The 15787-nt window shown below is 37.9% G+C and overlaps 3 protein-coding genes across 3 annotated transcripts; all 3 read right to left on the minus strand.

Moving 5' to 3' along the window:
- Nucleotides 1-310: 310 nt before the first annotated feature.
- On the minus strand, nt 311-1787 carry LOC146746148 (alpha-crystallin A chain-like). Its single transcript, XM_085499434.1, has one exon. The coding sequence runs from the start codon at nt 1587-1589 to the stop codon at nt 960-962; it is 630 nt and encodes a 209-aa protein (XP_085355560.1). The 5' UTR covers nt 1590-1787; the 3' UTR covers nt 311-959.
- A 3390-nt stretch (nt 1788-5177) lies between these two features.
- Nucleotides 5178-6749, minus strand: LOC146746149 (uncharacterized). Its single transcript, XM_085499718.1, has one exon. It carries the CDS (start codon nt 6546-6548, stop codon nt 5856-5858), a length of 693 nt encoding a protein of 230 aa, XP_085355844.1. The 5' UTR covers nt 6549-6749; the 3' UTR covers nt 5178-5855.
- A 7877-nt stretch (nt 6750-14626) lies between these two features.
- Nucleotides 14627-15256, minus strand: LOC102803339 (alpha-crystallin A chain-like). The gene has a single exon (XM_006817243.3). The coding sequence runs from the start codon at nt 15254-15256 to the stop codon at nt 14627-14629; it is 630 nt and encodes a 209-aa protein (XP_006817306.3).
- Nucleotides 15257-15787: the final 531 nt, after the last annotated feature.

The following is a 15787-nucleotide window of genomic DNA, read 5'->3' on the forward strand; positions in this document are numbered from 1 at the left end:
GCGCTGCGCCCCTGTTCCTTTGTTTAAAAAAAATCCTGAAAACATTAAGAAAATACACGTTTCGCCCATAATGCATCATTAACTGGCCAGATTCAGATGGATTTATAAATCAACTGTTTTATAAAAGCAGTAGTCTACATGGCCGGTTTGTAGTTCCCTTTGGATGAAGGGCTCTGGGCTGTGTTTAGGATAGATATTATGTAGAAACCGAAGTAACCCGGATGATTGTTTTTAATACGAATAGTGGCTATCGGTAACGGTCAGCAGAAAGCATAACATACGTAATTAAAACAAAACAATATAGTACATGTTGCATGACGTCAAATATTTATTATTATCGACAATAGATCATAACCGTACATATTTATGTATGTAAAACAAAACTGCTAAATAATGAAACCCCGCCACTTAAGGTCACCAATCAAAATATCAGATTTCTTCGAGTTTTGAAATGTCGTTTAACTGTGTGTTGTTTACAAATCCAACTCAAAAAAATAAGTTTTATATTTACTGAACTAATTTTTGCTTTTGGAGATTTATTGGGGCAATTCGCCGCTCATCTCTTGATCAATCTACGCCTTTTGTTCGGCAACAAATATTAAAAAAAATTATATGTAATTACTAGTATAAAATGGTAGTCAGAATTAATATTCCGATGAATAACATGTATTACTAAAATAATATTATAACAGGAATGGTAAATAAAATGCACCCAGCTCCGTTTAACAATGGGTAAAAATAAAACAAATACAAATGATGCCCAAATGCATAACAATTTTGAAATGAGATACGATATAAAAATTTGTCCATATTTAAATCAATCCTATTCTGCATCCATCCTTAATAAGAACTGTCACTAAATTATAAATTTCGAGAAAGGACACTCGTCGCCACTCAGTGTTCGAATAGATCTTGGAGATACACGTTATGTTGGATTAATGTTCGGCGTCGGCGACATTTCAGTTCCCTGCTTCACATTTCAGAGATTCTTCTGATTGCGGCAATTCAGTTTCAGACTTGGGTTCTTCATTCAGTTCATTCGTTTTGTCAACTGTAATAGGTAAGTATATTTCTGTTGGTTCTTTGGTAGCCAACAGCGGAGCCTCGAACATCAGCACCCCATCTTCTTTTAGTTTCGAAGTCAGAGATTCAACGTTAACGTTTTCCGGAAGCATGAACTCATGGGTGAAGGTATAGACGCTGTACACATTGCCGTCTATGTCGGCCTCCGTTGATTTGCCATTTACCTTGAGAACGCCATCGGAAATTTTAGCACTCAGGTCATCGGGACAGACGTTACCGACATCTACAGCCAACCTAAAGTTCTTTGCCTTTGGTTCGACGAGACTTTGCTCCGAACTATCAGTCTTCCTGGTCTCTGTGCGCTTGAAGGGAGTCTTTCCTGATGCCAGATTTGGTCTTCTAATGTGACAATCTTTGCAGCCGAAATCAGGTTTGATGATCTCATTTAAAATTGCATTGGCAAGAGCAAGTTCTTGCCAACCTGATGTGAGGTACGGATGTAGTTGTCTCTGCATGACGGGGAACCGCCGATGAGTGGTAGTTGGCATCGATATGTTAAAAGCCATTGCTTCAGAGTCGCTGTTAATGAAGTAGGTGTTTTCGTTCTTCTTCCTTATTAAGTGAAGTAATCAGGTAACTGCTGTGTTGTTGGCATGTTCGGCTTTTATATACACTGTCCGCATCTCGAGAACTTTCAGGAATCGTCCTCACCACTGTTAAATTCGAGTTTAATTGAGTTTTCGAGAAATTTCTAGATACTTCCGTGTGCTTGTTGCTATTTCCTTCCTCCAATGGGGCGGATTAGCGCCACAAGCGTCAGAAAGTATGAAAATGTATCGAATAGTCTGGAAACAAAGAGCTCAAATAATAATAATGAGCCCCCCCCCCCCCCCGCCAAAAAAACAACAACAACAACAACTTATGTCGCCCTCAAGTCGGGAAATTGTAAAATTGGGCCAGTCAGATTTTTTTTTTTTTTTTTTTTGGTTAAAACTCGTGAAAACTAAGGTTATCGTAAATAGCCGAGGTATATGGGGAAAAAAACGCGACCCGATATTTCATATTTTTCGGTCGGTCGCTGAGGGCAACAAAACAATTTTTTTGTTGGCTTACTAATAATAATAGTTTAATACGCAATTGTAATCTGCTGTGGATACAGTAAGGTACAAATAGTGTAAAATAAAATAAAAGAAATACAACTAAAATAACTATAAATTAAAAAGTCTAATAACTTCAAATAAATAACAAATTAATGAAAATACAGTAAATAAATCAACAATTGATGGGATCTAGAGGATCCAAAAGAATTTAGAAATCACCGCTATCAGAATTAGAGGTTTTTGTGATATTGTAAATTTCTATTCTCACGTGAATTAATTTTAACAACAAAATTCTGATGGTTGTGATACATAACAACAATAACAAATTATCCTATAGCGTCGTATGGGATTCGGAGAAGGACCCGGATGGAATAATGTGTTCGAATTCGCCTCGTACATTATCTTACCATAGACCCTTCTCCTCATTTAATATGACGTTGTAGGGGTTTCATTATTGTTTAACTAATTAAGAATGAGGGAATTACGCAAGTAACTGAACAGCAGCAAACATTGGAAGCACTGAAATATAACTTAGATTACAATCATATTCGTAATCTCGATTTGTAGATTTGCTCACTGAATAACGGAGTGATTTGAAAAACGTTGGTAGCAAAAATAACACTAAGCATGTAACTAAATAACATTTTGGGAATTTTTTTACGATCGAAACCAATGGTAAATGGACCACAAATCACCATTTTCAACGATGTTTGACCTGTGTTTTGTGCAGAACTACAGCTATTGTTCTCACGTTTCTCGCGGGGCATGTACTGAATCAGCTAAAATCCCCCAGTTGTCGATGCTCAACTTAGAACAGACAGAATATTTTCGGGATTCGCCAACTGAAAAAAAGGTTTCGATGGTGATCTTGAGAGAAAAACAAACCAAAAATCATTATGGCTGTATAATATAATAGAGGGGAATTAAAATAACAGAAATAAGATATGTTTATGGGAATAAGAGGTGAATTAAATATTTGCTGAAAACCAAAACCCCTAGCCCCCTTTTCCCTTAGTTTTTTTTAAATGGATATCCCCTTATCACTTACCTATCATAAGTGAACATAGCGCAAATCACCATGGGAAACACGAACGAGTCTCAACATTTTTTCATCTGTTTTCTTTCACGCAGGATATTATTGAACGTATCGGCGAACTTGACACAGACGAATACCATTTTCCTAAGATTTTGTTCGTATAATTGACAGTGATATTCAACCAGTAATCGAGCCTTTCTTGGTCAGCAAAGACGAATAATTATTATAAGTTTGTATCATGAAATGATACTGCAATATCTTTGTTATTTTATTATGCTTGAATGCAACTTAATTTGAATAATAAAGAAGATCTTAGCGTACGTAATTAGTATCATATTTCGGAAGATTGAATACATTTTGTTTTTCAAATGGGCACACGACCCTAGCATAAACTGCAGTCGTATAGTTCATTTTCCATGTGCAGAAAGAGTCCAATTTATCTGACTTTCAAACTTTGCTTACGATTACAGACTATACGCATAATATTTAATTCGAATATTACTTACAATAAATTGCATAACAAAAATATACATATTAAAACGAACCGTTGCAAGTTCAACTTTGAAACAATCTAAGTCAAATTTACGAAAAATTGTTATATCATTTTTGAAATTCGACAATAGCTCAGAGCATCTTTTGGCGATTTAATATATTACTTTAAAATTATTAATTAGTCACTGGTTTTTAATTTCACTATTTTTGCTGATTGGTGAAATCCGCGGGAAGTAAATCCACTTGAACAATGTAAAATTCCTATAAACCTATTTGTTTTACAGTGAATATGATCACTTATGAAAATAGTGAATTTAAACAGCAATAGAATTTAATGCTTTTGCAGTTGTTATAAATATAGTGTCAATCAATTAGTTGATATTTCAACGATAATCGTCCATCGGCGAGGGCGCATTAGTTTACAGCGACCAAGTCCCTATTTTGAGACTCACTTATTGTGCAGAACAGTAACTGTACAAAGTTGATTCAATGTAGATGGTTTCGCTTTAAATTAAATATTAAAGATGTAATAACAATAATTTCTAACAGCATGGAATTATAATTAGTATGACCATGAATAATTCACTTCACGAGCAGAACATGCAAATATCATCAAACAGCGCGATTTCACACAAAATTATCAATATTTTAAAGTCACTACATAACCGGCGGCACCGGGGTGGGGGTGATGCGCGATGCCTACACGGCGCAAGGAATGGTGAACAGACCTCGTCCCCATGCATAATTTCGTGTCGTCGCCTCTGCAGTGTTCTTGAAACTCGCAATGAATTTAAAGGCACGTGTTCAGTAAATGTTTTGGTATGTACAGCAACAATTCCTGCACATGTGCATTATGGGTTTTGATTTTCCATGCAAACAATACTATACAGAGTGGTTCAAAAGGATAAATAATAACCCAATTTGGAACATAAAATGCCACATCAAACAACATTTTTTCTTAGAAAAAAATTGCAAGAGGGAGCACTGCAATTCAGCAGCGCCTCCAAGTGGGGGGGGGGATAGGGTTCTCCAGTTTTTGATAATTCTAAGTTAAAATGGAGCATTCTATGGCTTCCTTCGAGCCAAAATTACTGTCAAACAGGTCACAGTTCAAGACTGTGGCTACATGTGATTCCTGGTCAATCAGAATTTTATGGTTGCCAGAGGTTCTAGGTGCTCCCAAGGGTAAGGGGTGCATGGCCATGGCTTGAGGGCGCTGCGCCCCTGTTCCTTTGTTTAAAAAAAATCCTGAAAACATTAAGAAAATACACGTTTCACCCATAATGCATCATTAACTGGCCAGGTTCAGATGGATTTATATATCAACTGTTTTATAAAAACAGTAGTTTACATGGCCGGTTTGTAGTTCCCTTTGGATGAAGGGCTCTGGGCTGTGTTTAGGATGGATATTATGTAGAAACCGAAGTAACCCGGATGGTTGTTTTTAATACGAATAGTGGCTATCGGTAATGGTCAGCAGAAAGCATAACATACGTAATTAAAACAAAACAATACAATAGTACATGTTGCATGACGTCAAATATTTATTATTATCGACAATAGATGATAACCGTACATATTTATGTATGTAAAACAAAACTGCTAAGTAATGAAACCCCGCCACTTAAGGTTACCAATCAAAATATCAGATTTCTTCCAGTTTTGAAATGTCGTTTAACTGTGTGTTGTTTACAAATCCAACTCAAAAAAATAAATTTTATATTTACTGAACTAATTTTTGCTTTTGGAGATTTATTGGGGCAATTCGCCGCTCATCTCTTGATCAATCTACGCCTTTTGTTCGGCAACAAATATTAAAAAAAAAATTATATGTAATTACTAGTATAAAATGGTAGTCAGAATTAATATTCCGATGAATAACATGTATTACTAAAATAATATTATAACAGGAATGGTAAATAAAATGCACCCAGCTCCGTTTAACAATGGGTAAAAATAAAACAAATACAAATGATGCCCAAATGCATAACAATTTTGAAATGAGATACGATATAAAAATTTGTCCATATTTAAATCAATCCTATTCTGCACCGATCCTTAATAACAACTGTCACTAAATTATAAATTTCGAGAAAGGACATTCGTTGCCACTCAGTGTTCGAATAGATCGTGGAGATACACGTTATGTTGGATTAATGTTCTGCGTCTGCGACATTTCATTTCCCTGCTTCACATTTCAGAGATTATTCTGATTGCGGCAATTCAGTTTCAGACTTGGGTTCTTCATTCAGTTCATTCGTCTTCGGTTTTTTTGACTCGTCAGTTTTGTCAACTGTAATAGGCAAGTATATTTCTGTTGGTTCTTTGGCAGCCAGCAGTGGAGCCTCGAACATCAGCACCCCATCTTCTTTCAGTTTCGAAGTCAGAGATTCGACGTCAACGTTTTTTGGAAGCATGAACTCATGGGTGAAGGTATACACGCTATACACATTGCCGTCTGTGTCGGCCTCCGTTGATTTGCCATTTACTTTGAGAACGCCATCGGAAATTTTAACACTCAGGTCATCGGGACTGACGTTACCGACATCTACAGCCAACCTAAAGTTCTTTGCCTTTGGTTCGACGAGACTTTGCTCCGAAATACCGGGTTCAGTCACCGGTTCACTGCAAACGGCTTCCTTTCTACCTTTCTCGCCATCGGAAGTATCAGTCTTTCTGGTCTCCGTGCGCTTGATGGGAGTCTTTCCTGATGCCAGATTTGGTCTTCTAATGTGACAATCTTCGCAGCCGAAATCAGGTTTGATGATCTCATTTAAAATTGCATTGGCAAGAGCAAGTTCTTGCCAACCTGATGTGAGGTACGGATGTAGTTGTCTCTGCTTGACAGGGATCTGTCGATGAGTGGTACTAGTTGGCATGGATATGATAAAAGCCATTGCTTCAGAGTCGCTGTTAATGAAGTAGGTGTTTTCGTTCTTCTTCCTTATTAAGTGAAGTAATCAGGTAACTGCTGTGTTGTTGGGCTGTTCGGCTTTTATATACACTGTCCGCATCTCGAGAACTTTCAGGAATCGTCCCCGCCGCTGTTAAATTCGAGTTTAATTGAGTTTTCGAGAAATTTCTATATGCTTCCGTGTGCTTGTTGCTATTTCCTTTCTCCAATGGGGCGGATTAGCGCCACAAGCGTCAGAAAGTACGGAAATTTATAGAATAGTCTGGAAACAAAGAGGTCAAATAAAAATAATGAGACCAAAAAAAAAAAACTTATGCCGCCCTCAAGTCTGAAAATTGTAAAATTGGGCCGGTCAGATTTTGTTTTTGTTAAAACTCGTGAAAACGAAGGTTATCGCAAATAGCCGAGGTATAAGACGGGTTATGCGCACGCCACATTGGGTCGTATCTGGGAGCTCTCAAATAGGACCTCACGAATACGACCTGCTATACATAACAGTTTATTTTATTTTTAATATCTGCATTTCTTGTTATTGTGTTGTTGTTTTTTTTTACATATTACCCATGTTGCATTATACAAAATGGCTGGTAGGTTAGTTCTTAGTTTTTTAGTAGTTGTAGTTGGATGGTTGAGGTGATATACTAGTATCGCATGGGTGTGTGTAGTTGTAGTTGCATGGTTGAGGTGATATACTAGTATCACATGGATATGTGTAGTGTAGTTGGATGGTTGAGGTGATATACTAGTATCACATGGGTATGTGTAGTTGTAGTTGCATGGTTGAGGTGATATACAAGTATCACATGGATATGTGTAGTGTAGTCGGATGATTGAGGTGATATACTAGTATCACCTGGGTATGTGTAGTTGTAGTCTGATGGTTGGGTGATATACTAGTATCACATGGATATGTGTAGTTGTAGTTGCATGGTTGAGGTGATATACTAGTATCACATGGGTATGTGTAGTTGTAGTTGCATGGTTGAGGTGATATACTAGTATCACATGGATATGTGTAGTGTAGTTGGATGGTTGAGGTGATATACTAGTATCACATGGGTATGTGTAGTTGTAGTTGCATGGTTGAGGTGATATACAAGTATCACATGGATATGTGTAGTGTAGTCGGATGATTGAGGTGATATACTAGTATCACCTGGGTATGTGTAGTTGTAGTCTGATGGTTGGGTGATATACTAGTATCACATGGATATGTGTAGTTGTAGTTGCATGGTTGAGGTGATATACTAGTATCACATGGATATGTGTAGTGTAGTTGGATGGTTGAGGTGATATACTAGTATCACATGGGTATGTGTAGTTGTAGTTGCATGGTTGAGGTGATATACTAGTATCACATGGATATGTGTAGTGTAGTTGGATGGTTGAGGTGATATACTAGTATCACATGAATATGTGTAGTTGTAGTTGCATGGGTGAGGTGATATACTAGTATCACATGGATATGTGTAGTGTAGTTGGATGGTTGAGGTGATTTACTAGTATCACATGGGTATGTGTAGTTGTAGTCTGATGGTTGAGGTGATATACTAGTATCACATGGATATGTGTAGTTGTAGTCTGATGGTTGAGGTGATATACTAGTATCACATGGATATGTGCAGTGTAGTTGGATGGTTGAGGTGATATACTAGTATCACATGGGTATGTGTAGTCGGATGATTGAGGTGATATACTAGTATCACATGGATATGTGTCGTTGTAGTCAGATGATTGAGTTGATGTACTAGTATCACATGGGTATGTGTAGTTGTAGTCGGATGGTTGGGTGATATACTAGTATCACATGATCACATGGATATGTGTAGTTGTAGTTGGATGGTTGAGGTAATATACTAGTATCAAATGGGTGTGTGTAGTTGTAGTTGCATGGTTGAGGTGGTATACTAGTATCACATGGGTATGTGTAGTTTTAGTCGGAGGGTTGAGGTGATATACTAGTATCACATGGATATGTGTAGTTGTAGTCGGATGGTTGAGGTGATACTAGTAGCACGTGGGTATGTGTAGTTGTAGTTGCATGGTTGAGGTGATATACTAGTATCACATGGGTATGTGTAGTTTTAGTCGGATGGTTGGGTGATATGCTAGTATTACATGATCACATGGATATGTGTAGTTGTAGTTGGATGGTTGAGGAGATATACTAGTATCACATGGATATGTGTAATTTTAGTCGGATGGTTGAGGTGATATACTAGTATCACATGGATATGTGTAGTTGTAGTTGGATGGTTGCGGTGATATACTAGTATCACATGGATATGTGTAGTGTAGTTGGATGGTTGAGGTGATATACTAGTATCACATGGGTATGTGTAGTTGTAGTTGCATGGTTGAGGTGATATACTAGTATCACATGATCACATGGATATGTGTAGTTGTAGACGGATGGTTGAGATGATATACTAGTATTACATAGATATGTGTAGTTTTAGTCAGATGGTTGAGGTGATATAGTAGTATCACATGGATATGTTTAGTTGTAGTCAGATGGTTGAGGTGATATACTAGTATCACATGGGTATGTGTAGTTGTAGTTGCATGGTTGAGGTGATATACAAGTATCACATGGATATGTGTAGTGTAGTCGGATGATTGAGGTGATATACTAGTATCACATGGGTATGTGTAGTTGTAGTCTGATGGTTGGGTGATATACTAGTATCACATGGATATGTGTAGTTGTAGTTGCATGGTTGAGGTGATATACTAGTATCACATGGATATGTGTAGTGTAGTTGGATGGTTGAGGTGATATACTAGTATCACATGAATATGTGTAGTTGTAGTTGCATGGTTGAGGTGATATACTAGTATCACATGGATATGTGTAGTGTAGTTGGATGGTTGAGGTGATTTACTAGTATCACATGGGTATGTGTAGTTGTAGTCTGATGGTTGAGGTGATATACTAGTATCACATGGGTATGTGTAGTTGTAGTCTGATGGTTGAGGTGATATACTAGTATCACATGGATATGTGTAGTTGTAGTTGCATGGTTGAGGTGATATACTAGTATCACATGGATATGTGCAGTGTAGTTGGATGGTTGAGGTGATATACTAGTATCACATGGGTATGTGTAGTCGGATGGGTGGGTGATATACTAGTATCATATGTGTAGTTGTAGTCGGATGATTGAGGTGATATACTAGTATCACATGGATATGTGTAGTTGTAGTCGGATGGTTGAGGTGATATACTAGTATCACATGGGTATGTGTAGTTGTTGCATGGTTGAGGTGATATACTAGTATCACATGGATATGTGCAGTGTAGTTGGATGGTTGAGGTGATATACTAGTATCACATGGATATGTGTAGTTGTAGTCGGATGATTGAGATGATATACTAGTATCACATGGGTATGTGTAGTTGTAGTCGGATGGTTGGGTGATATACTAGTATCACATGATCACATGGATATGTGTAGTTGTAGTTGGATGGTTGAGGTAATATACTAGTATCACATGGGTGTGTGTAGTTGTAGTTGCATGGTTGAGGTGGTATACTAGTATCACATCGGTATGTGTAGTTTTAGTCGGAGGGTTGAGGTGATATACTAGTATCACATGGATATGTGTAGTTGTAGTCGGATGGTTGAGGTGATACTAGTAGCACATGGGTATGTGTAGTTGTAGTTGCATGGTTGAGGTGATATACTAGTATCACATGGGTATGTGTAGTTTTAGTCGGATGGTTGGGTGATATGCTAGTATTACATGATCACATGGATATGTGTAGTTGTAGTTGGATGGTTGAGGAGATATACTAGTATCACATGGATATGTGTAATTTTAGTTGGATGGTTGAGGTGATATACTAGTATCACATGGATATGTGTAGTTGTAGTTGGATGGTTGCGGTGATGTACTAGTATCACATGGGTATGTGTAGTTGTAGTTGCATGGTTGAGGTGATATACTAGTATCACATGGATATGTGTAGTGTAGTTGGATGGTTGAGGTGATATACTAGTATCACATGGGTATGTGTAGTTGTAGTTGCATGGTTGAGGTGATATACTAGTATCACATGGGTATGTGTAGTTTTAGTCGGATGGTTGGGTGATATGCTAGTATTACATGATCACATGGATATGCGTAGTTGTAGTTGGATGGTTGAACTGATATACTAGTATCACATGGGTATGTGTAGTTGTAGTTGCATGGTTGAGGTGATATACTAGTATCACATGGATATGTGTAGTGTAGTCGGATGATTGAGGTGATATACTAGTATCACATGGGTATGTGTAGTTGTAGTCTGATGGTTGGGTGATATACTAGTATCACATGGATATGTGTAGTTGTAGTTGCATGGTTGAAGTGATATACTAGTATCACATGGATATGTGTAGTGTAGTTGGATGGTTGAGGTGATTTACTAGTATCACATGGGTATGTGTAGTTGTAGTCTGATGGTTGAGGTGATATACTAGTATCATATGGATATGTGTAGTTGTAGTTGCATGGTTGAGGTGATATACTAGTATCACATGGATATGTGCAGTGTAGTTGGATGGTTGAGGTGATATACTAGTATCACATGGGTATGTGTAGTCGGATGGGTGGGTGATATACTAGTATCATATGTGTAGTTGTAGTCGGATGATTGAGGTGATATACTAGTATCACATGGATATGTGTAGTTGTAGTCGGATGATTGAGATGATGTACTAGTATCACATGGGTATGTGTAGTTGTAGTCGGATGGTTGGGTGATATACTAGTATCACATGATCACATGGATATGTGTAGTTGTAGTTGGATGGTTGAGGTAATATACTAGTATCACATGGGTGTGTGTAGTTGTAGTTGCATGGTTGAGGTGGTATACTAGTATCACATGGGTATGTGTAGTTTTAGTCGGAGGGTTGAGGTGATATACTAGTATCATATGGATATGTGTAGTTGTAGTCGGATGGTTGAGGTGATACTAGTAGCACATGGGTATGTGTAGTTGTAGTTGCATTGTTGAGGTGATATACTAGTATCACATGGGTATGTGTAGTTTTAGCCGGATGGTTGGGTGATATGCTAGTATTACATGATCACATGGATATGTGTAGTTGTAGTTGGATGGTTAAGGAGATATACTAGTATTACATGGGTATGTGTAGTTGTAGTTGCATGGTTGAGGTGATATACTAGTATCACATGGATATGTGTAGTGTAGTTGGATGGTTGAGGTGATATACTAGTATCACATGGGTATGTGTAGTTGTAGTTGCATGGTTGAGGTGACATACTAGTATCACATGGGTATGTGTAGTTTTAGTCGGATGGTTGGGTGATATGCTAGTATTACATGATCACATGGATATGTGTAGTTGTAGTTGGATGGTTGAGGTGATATACTAGTATCACATGGGTATGTGTAGTTGTAGTTGCATGGTTGAGGTGATATACAAGTATCACATGGATATGTGTAATGTAGTCAGATAATTGAGGTGATATACTAGTATCACATGGGTATGTGTAGTTGTAGTCTGATGGTTGGGTGATATACTAGTATCACATGGATATGTGTAGTTGTAGTTGCATGGTTGAGGTGATATACTAGTATCACATGGATATGTGTAGTGTAGTTGGATGGTTGAGGTGATATACTAGTATCACATGAATATGTGTAGTTGTAGTTGCATGGTTGAGGTGATATACTAGTATCACATGGATATGTGTAGTTGTAGTCTGATGGTTGAGGTGATATACTAGTATTACATGGATATGTGTAGTTGTAGTTGCATGGTTGAGGTGATATACTAGTATCACATGGATATGTGTAGTGTAGTTGGATGGTTGAGGTGATATACTAGTATCACATGGGTATGTGTAGTCGGATGTGTGGGTGATATACTAGTATCATATGTGTAGTTGTAGTCGGATGATTGAGGTGATATACTAGTATCACATGGATATGTGTAGTTGTAGTCGGATGATTGAGATGATATACTAGTATCACATGGGTATGTGTAGTGTAGTCGGATGGTTGTGGAGATATACTAGTATCACATGGATATGTGTAGTGTAGTCGGATAGTTGTGGAGATATACTTGTATCACATGGATATGTGTAGTGTAGTCGGATGATTGAGGTGTTATGCTAATATCACATGGATATGTGTAGTTGTAGTCGGATGGTTGAGGTGATGTACTAGTTTCACATGGATATGTGTAGTGTAGTCGGATGGTTGTGGAGATATACTAGTATCACATGGATATGTGTAGTGTAGTCGGATGGTTGTGGAGATATACTAGTATCACATGGATATGTGTAGTGTAGTCGCATGGTTGAGGTGATATACTAGTATCACACGGATATGTGTAGTTGTAGTTGGATGGTTGAGGTGATATACTAGTATCACATGGATATGTGTAGTGTAGTGGGATGGTTGTGGAGATATACTAGTCTCACATGGATATGTATAGTTGTAGTTGGATGGTTGAGGTGATATACTAGTATCACATGGATATGTGTAGTGTAGTCGGATGGTTGTGGAGATATACTAGTATCACATGGATATGTGTAGTTGTAGTTGGATGGTTGAGGTGATATACTAGTATCACATGGATATGTGTAGTTGTAGTTGGATGGTTGAGGTGATATACTAATATCACATGTATATGTGTAGTTGTAGTTGGATGGTTGAGGTGATATACTAATATCACATGTATATGTGTAGTTGTAGTCGGATGGTTGAGGTGATCTAGTATCACATGGATATGTGTAGATGTAGTCGAATGGTTGAGGTGATTTACTAGTATTACATGGATATGTGTAGTGTAGTCGGATGGTTGTGGAGCCACATCAAACAGCATTTTTTCTTAGAAAAAAATTGCAAGTGGGAGCACTGCAATTCAGTAGCGCCTGCAAGTGGGGGGTGGGGTAGGGTTCTCCCTACCTACCAGCTTTTGATAATTCCAATTTAAAATAGAGCATTCTATGGCTTCCTTCGAGCCAAAATTACTGTCAAACAGGTCACAGTTCAAGACTGTGGCCACATGTGATTCCTGGTCAATCAGAATTTTATGGTTGCCAGAGGTTATAGGTGCTCCCAAGGGTAAGGCGTGCATGGCCATGGCTTGAGGGCGCTGCGCCCCTGTTCCTTTGTTTAAAAAAATCATGAAAACATTAAGAAAATACACGTTTCGCCCATAATGCATCATTAACTGGCCAGGTTCAGATGGATTTATATATCAACTGTTTTATAAAAACAGTAGTTTACACGGCCGATTTGTAGTTCCCTTTGGATGAAGGGCTCTGGGCTGTGTTTAGGATGGATATTATGTAGAAACCGAAGTAACCCGGATGGTTGTTTTTAATACGAATAGTGGCTATCGGTAACGGTCAGCAGAAAGCATAACATACGTAATTAAAACAAAACAATATAGTACATGTTGCATGACGTCAAATATTTATTATTATCGACAATAGATGATAACCGTACATATTTATGTATGTAAAACAAAACTGCTAAATAATGAAACCCCGCCACTTAAGGTTACCAATCAAAATATCAGATTTCTTCGAGTTTTGAAATGTCGTTTAACTGTGTGTTGTTTACAAATCCAACTCAAAAAAATAAGTTTTATATTTACTGAACTAATTTTTGCTTTTGGAGATTTATTGGGGCAATTCGCCGCTCATCTCTTGATCAATCTACGCCTTTTGTTCGGCAACAAATATTACAAAAAATTATATGTAATTACTAGTATAAAATTAATATTCTGATGAATAACATGTATTAATAAAATAATATTATAACAGGAATGGTAAATGAAATGCACCCAGCTCCGTTTAACAATGGGTAAAAATAAAACAAATACAAATGATGCCCAAATGCATAACAATTTTGAAATGAGATACGATATAAAAATTTGTCCATATTTAAATCAATCCTATTCTGCACCCATCCTTAATAACAACTGTCACTAAATTATAAATTTCGAGAAAGGACATTCGTCGCCACTCAGTGTTCGAATAGATCGTGAAGATACACGTTATGTTGGATTAATGTTCGGCGTCGGCGACATTTCAGTTCCCTGCTTCACATTTCAGAGATTCTTCTGATTGCGGCAACTCAGTTTTAGACTCGGGTTCTTCATTCAGTTCATTCGTTTTGTCAACTGTAATAGGCAAGTATATTTCTGTTGGTTCTTTGGTAGCCAGCAGTGGAGCCTCGAACATCAGCACCCCATCTTCTTTCAGTTTCGAAGTCAGAGAGTCGACGTTAACGTTTTTTGGAAGCATGAACTCATGGGTGAAGGTATACACGCTGTACACATTGCCGTCCGTGTCGGCCTCCGTTGATTTGCCATTTACTTTGAGAACGCCATCGGAAATTTTAACACTCAGGTCATCGGGACTGACGTTACCGACATCTACAGCCAACCTAAAGTTCTTTGCCTTTGGTTCGACGAGACTTTGCTCCGAACTATCAGTCTTCCTGGTCTCTGTGCGCTTGAAGGGAGTCTTTCCTGATGCCAGATTTGGTGTTCTAATGTGAAAATCTTCGCAGCCGAAATCAGGTTTGATGATCTCATTTAAAATTGCATTGGCAAGAGCAAGTTCTTGCCAACCTGATGTGAGGTACGGATGTAGTTGTCTCTGCATGACGGGGAACCGCCGATGAGTGGTAGTTGGCATCGATATGTTAAAAGCCATTGCTTCAGAGTCGCTGTTAATGAAGTAGGTGTTTTCGTTCTTCTTCCTTATTAAGTGAAGTAATCAGGTAACTGCTGTGTTGTTGGCATGTTTGGCTTTTATATACACTGTCCGCATCTCGAGAACTTTCAGGAATCGTCCTCACCAGTGTTAAATTCGAGTTTAATTGAGTTTTCGAGAAATTTCTGTACGCTTCCGTGTGCTTGTTGCTATTTCCTTTCTCCAATGGGGCGGATTAGCGCCACAAGCGTCAGAAAGTACGGAAATTTATGGAATAGTCTGGAAACAAAGAGGTCAAACAAAAATAATGAGGCCAAAAAAAAAAAAAAACTTATGCCGCCCTCAAGTCTGAAAATTGTAAAATTGGGCCGGTCAGATTTTGTTTTTGTTAAAACTCGTGAAAACGAAGGTTATCGCAAATAGCCGAGGTATAAGACGGGTTATGCGCACGCCACATTGGGTCATATCTGGTTGCTGCAGTTTAGCAGCTCTTATTGGCCGCTTAAGCTATTTTGATATTACGTTGCGGCC

Source organism: Saccoglossus kowalevskii, chromosome 5, assembly GCF_978046115.1.
Source record: "Saccoglossus kowalevskii chromosome 5, keSacKowa6.1, whole genome shotgun sequence".
Classification (NCBI taxonomy): Eukaryota; Metazoa; Hemichordata; class Enteropneusta; family Harrimaniidae; genus Saccoglossus; species Saccoglossus kowalevskii.

Excerpts from the sequence above, each read along its gene's own strand:
- LOC146746148 (XM_085499434.1), bottom strand. The coding sequence starts at position 1,589 with ATGGCTTTTAACATATCGATGCCAACTACCACTCATCGGCGGTTCCCC.
- LOC102803339 (XM_006817243.3), bottom strand. The coding sequence starts at position 15,256 with ATGGCTTTTAACATATCGATGCCAACTACCACTCATCGGCGGTTCCCC.
- LOC146746149 (XM_085499718.1), bottom strand. The coding sequence starts at position 6,548 with ATGGCTTTTATCATATCCATGCCAACTAGTACCACTCATCGACAGATC.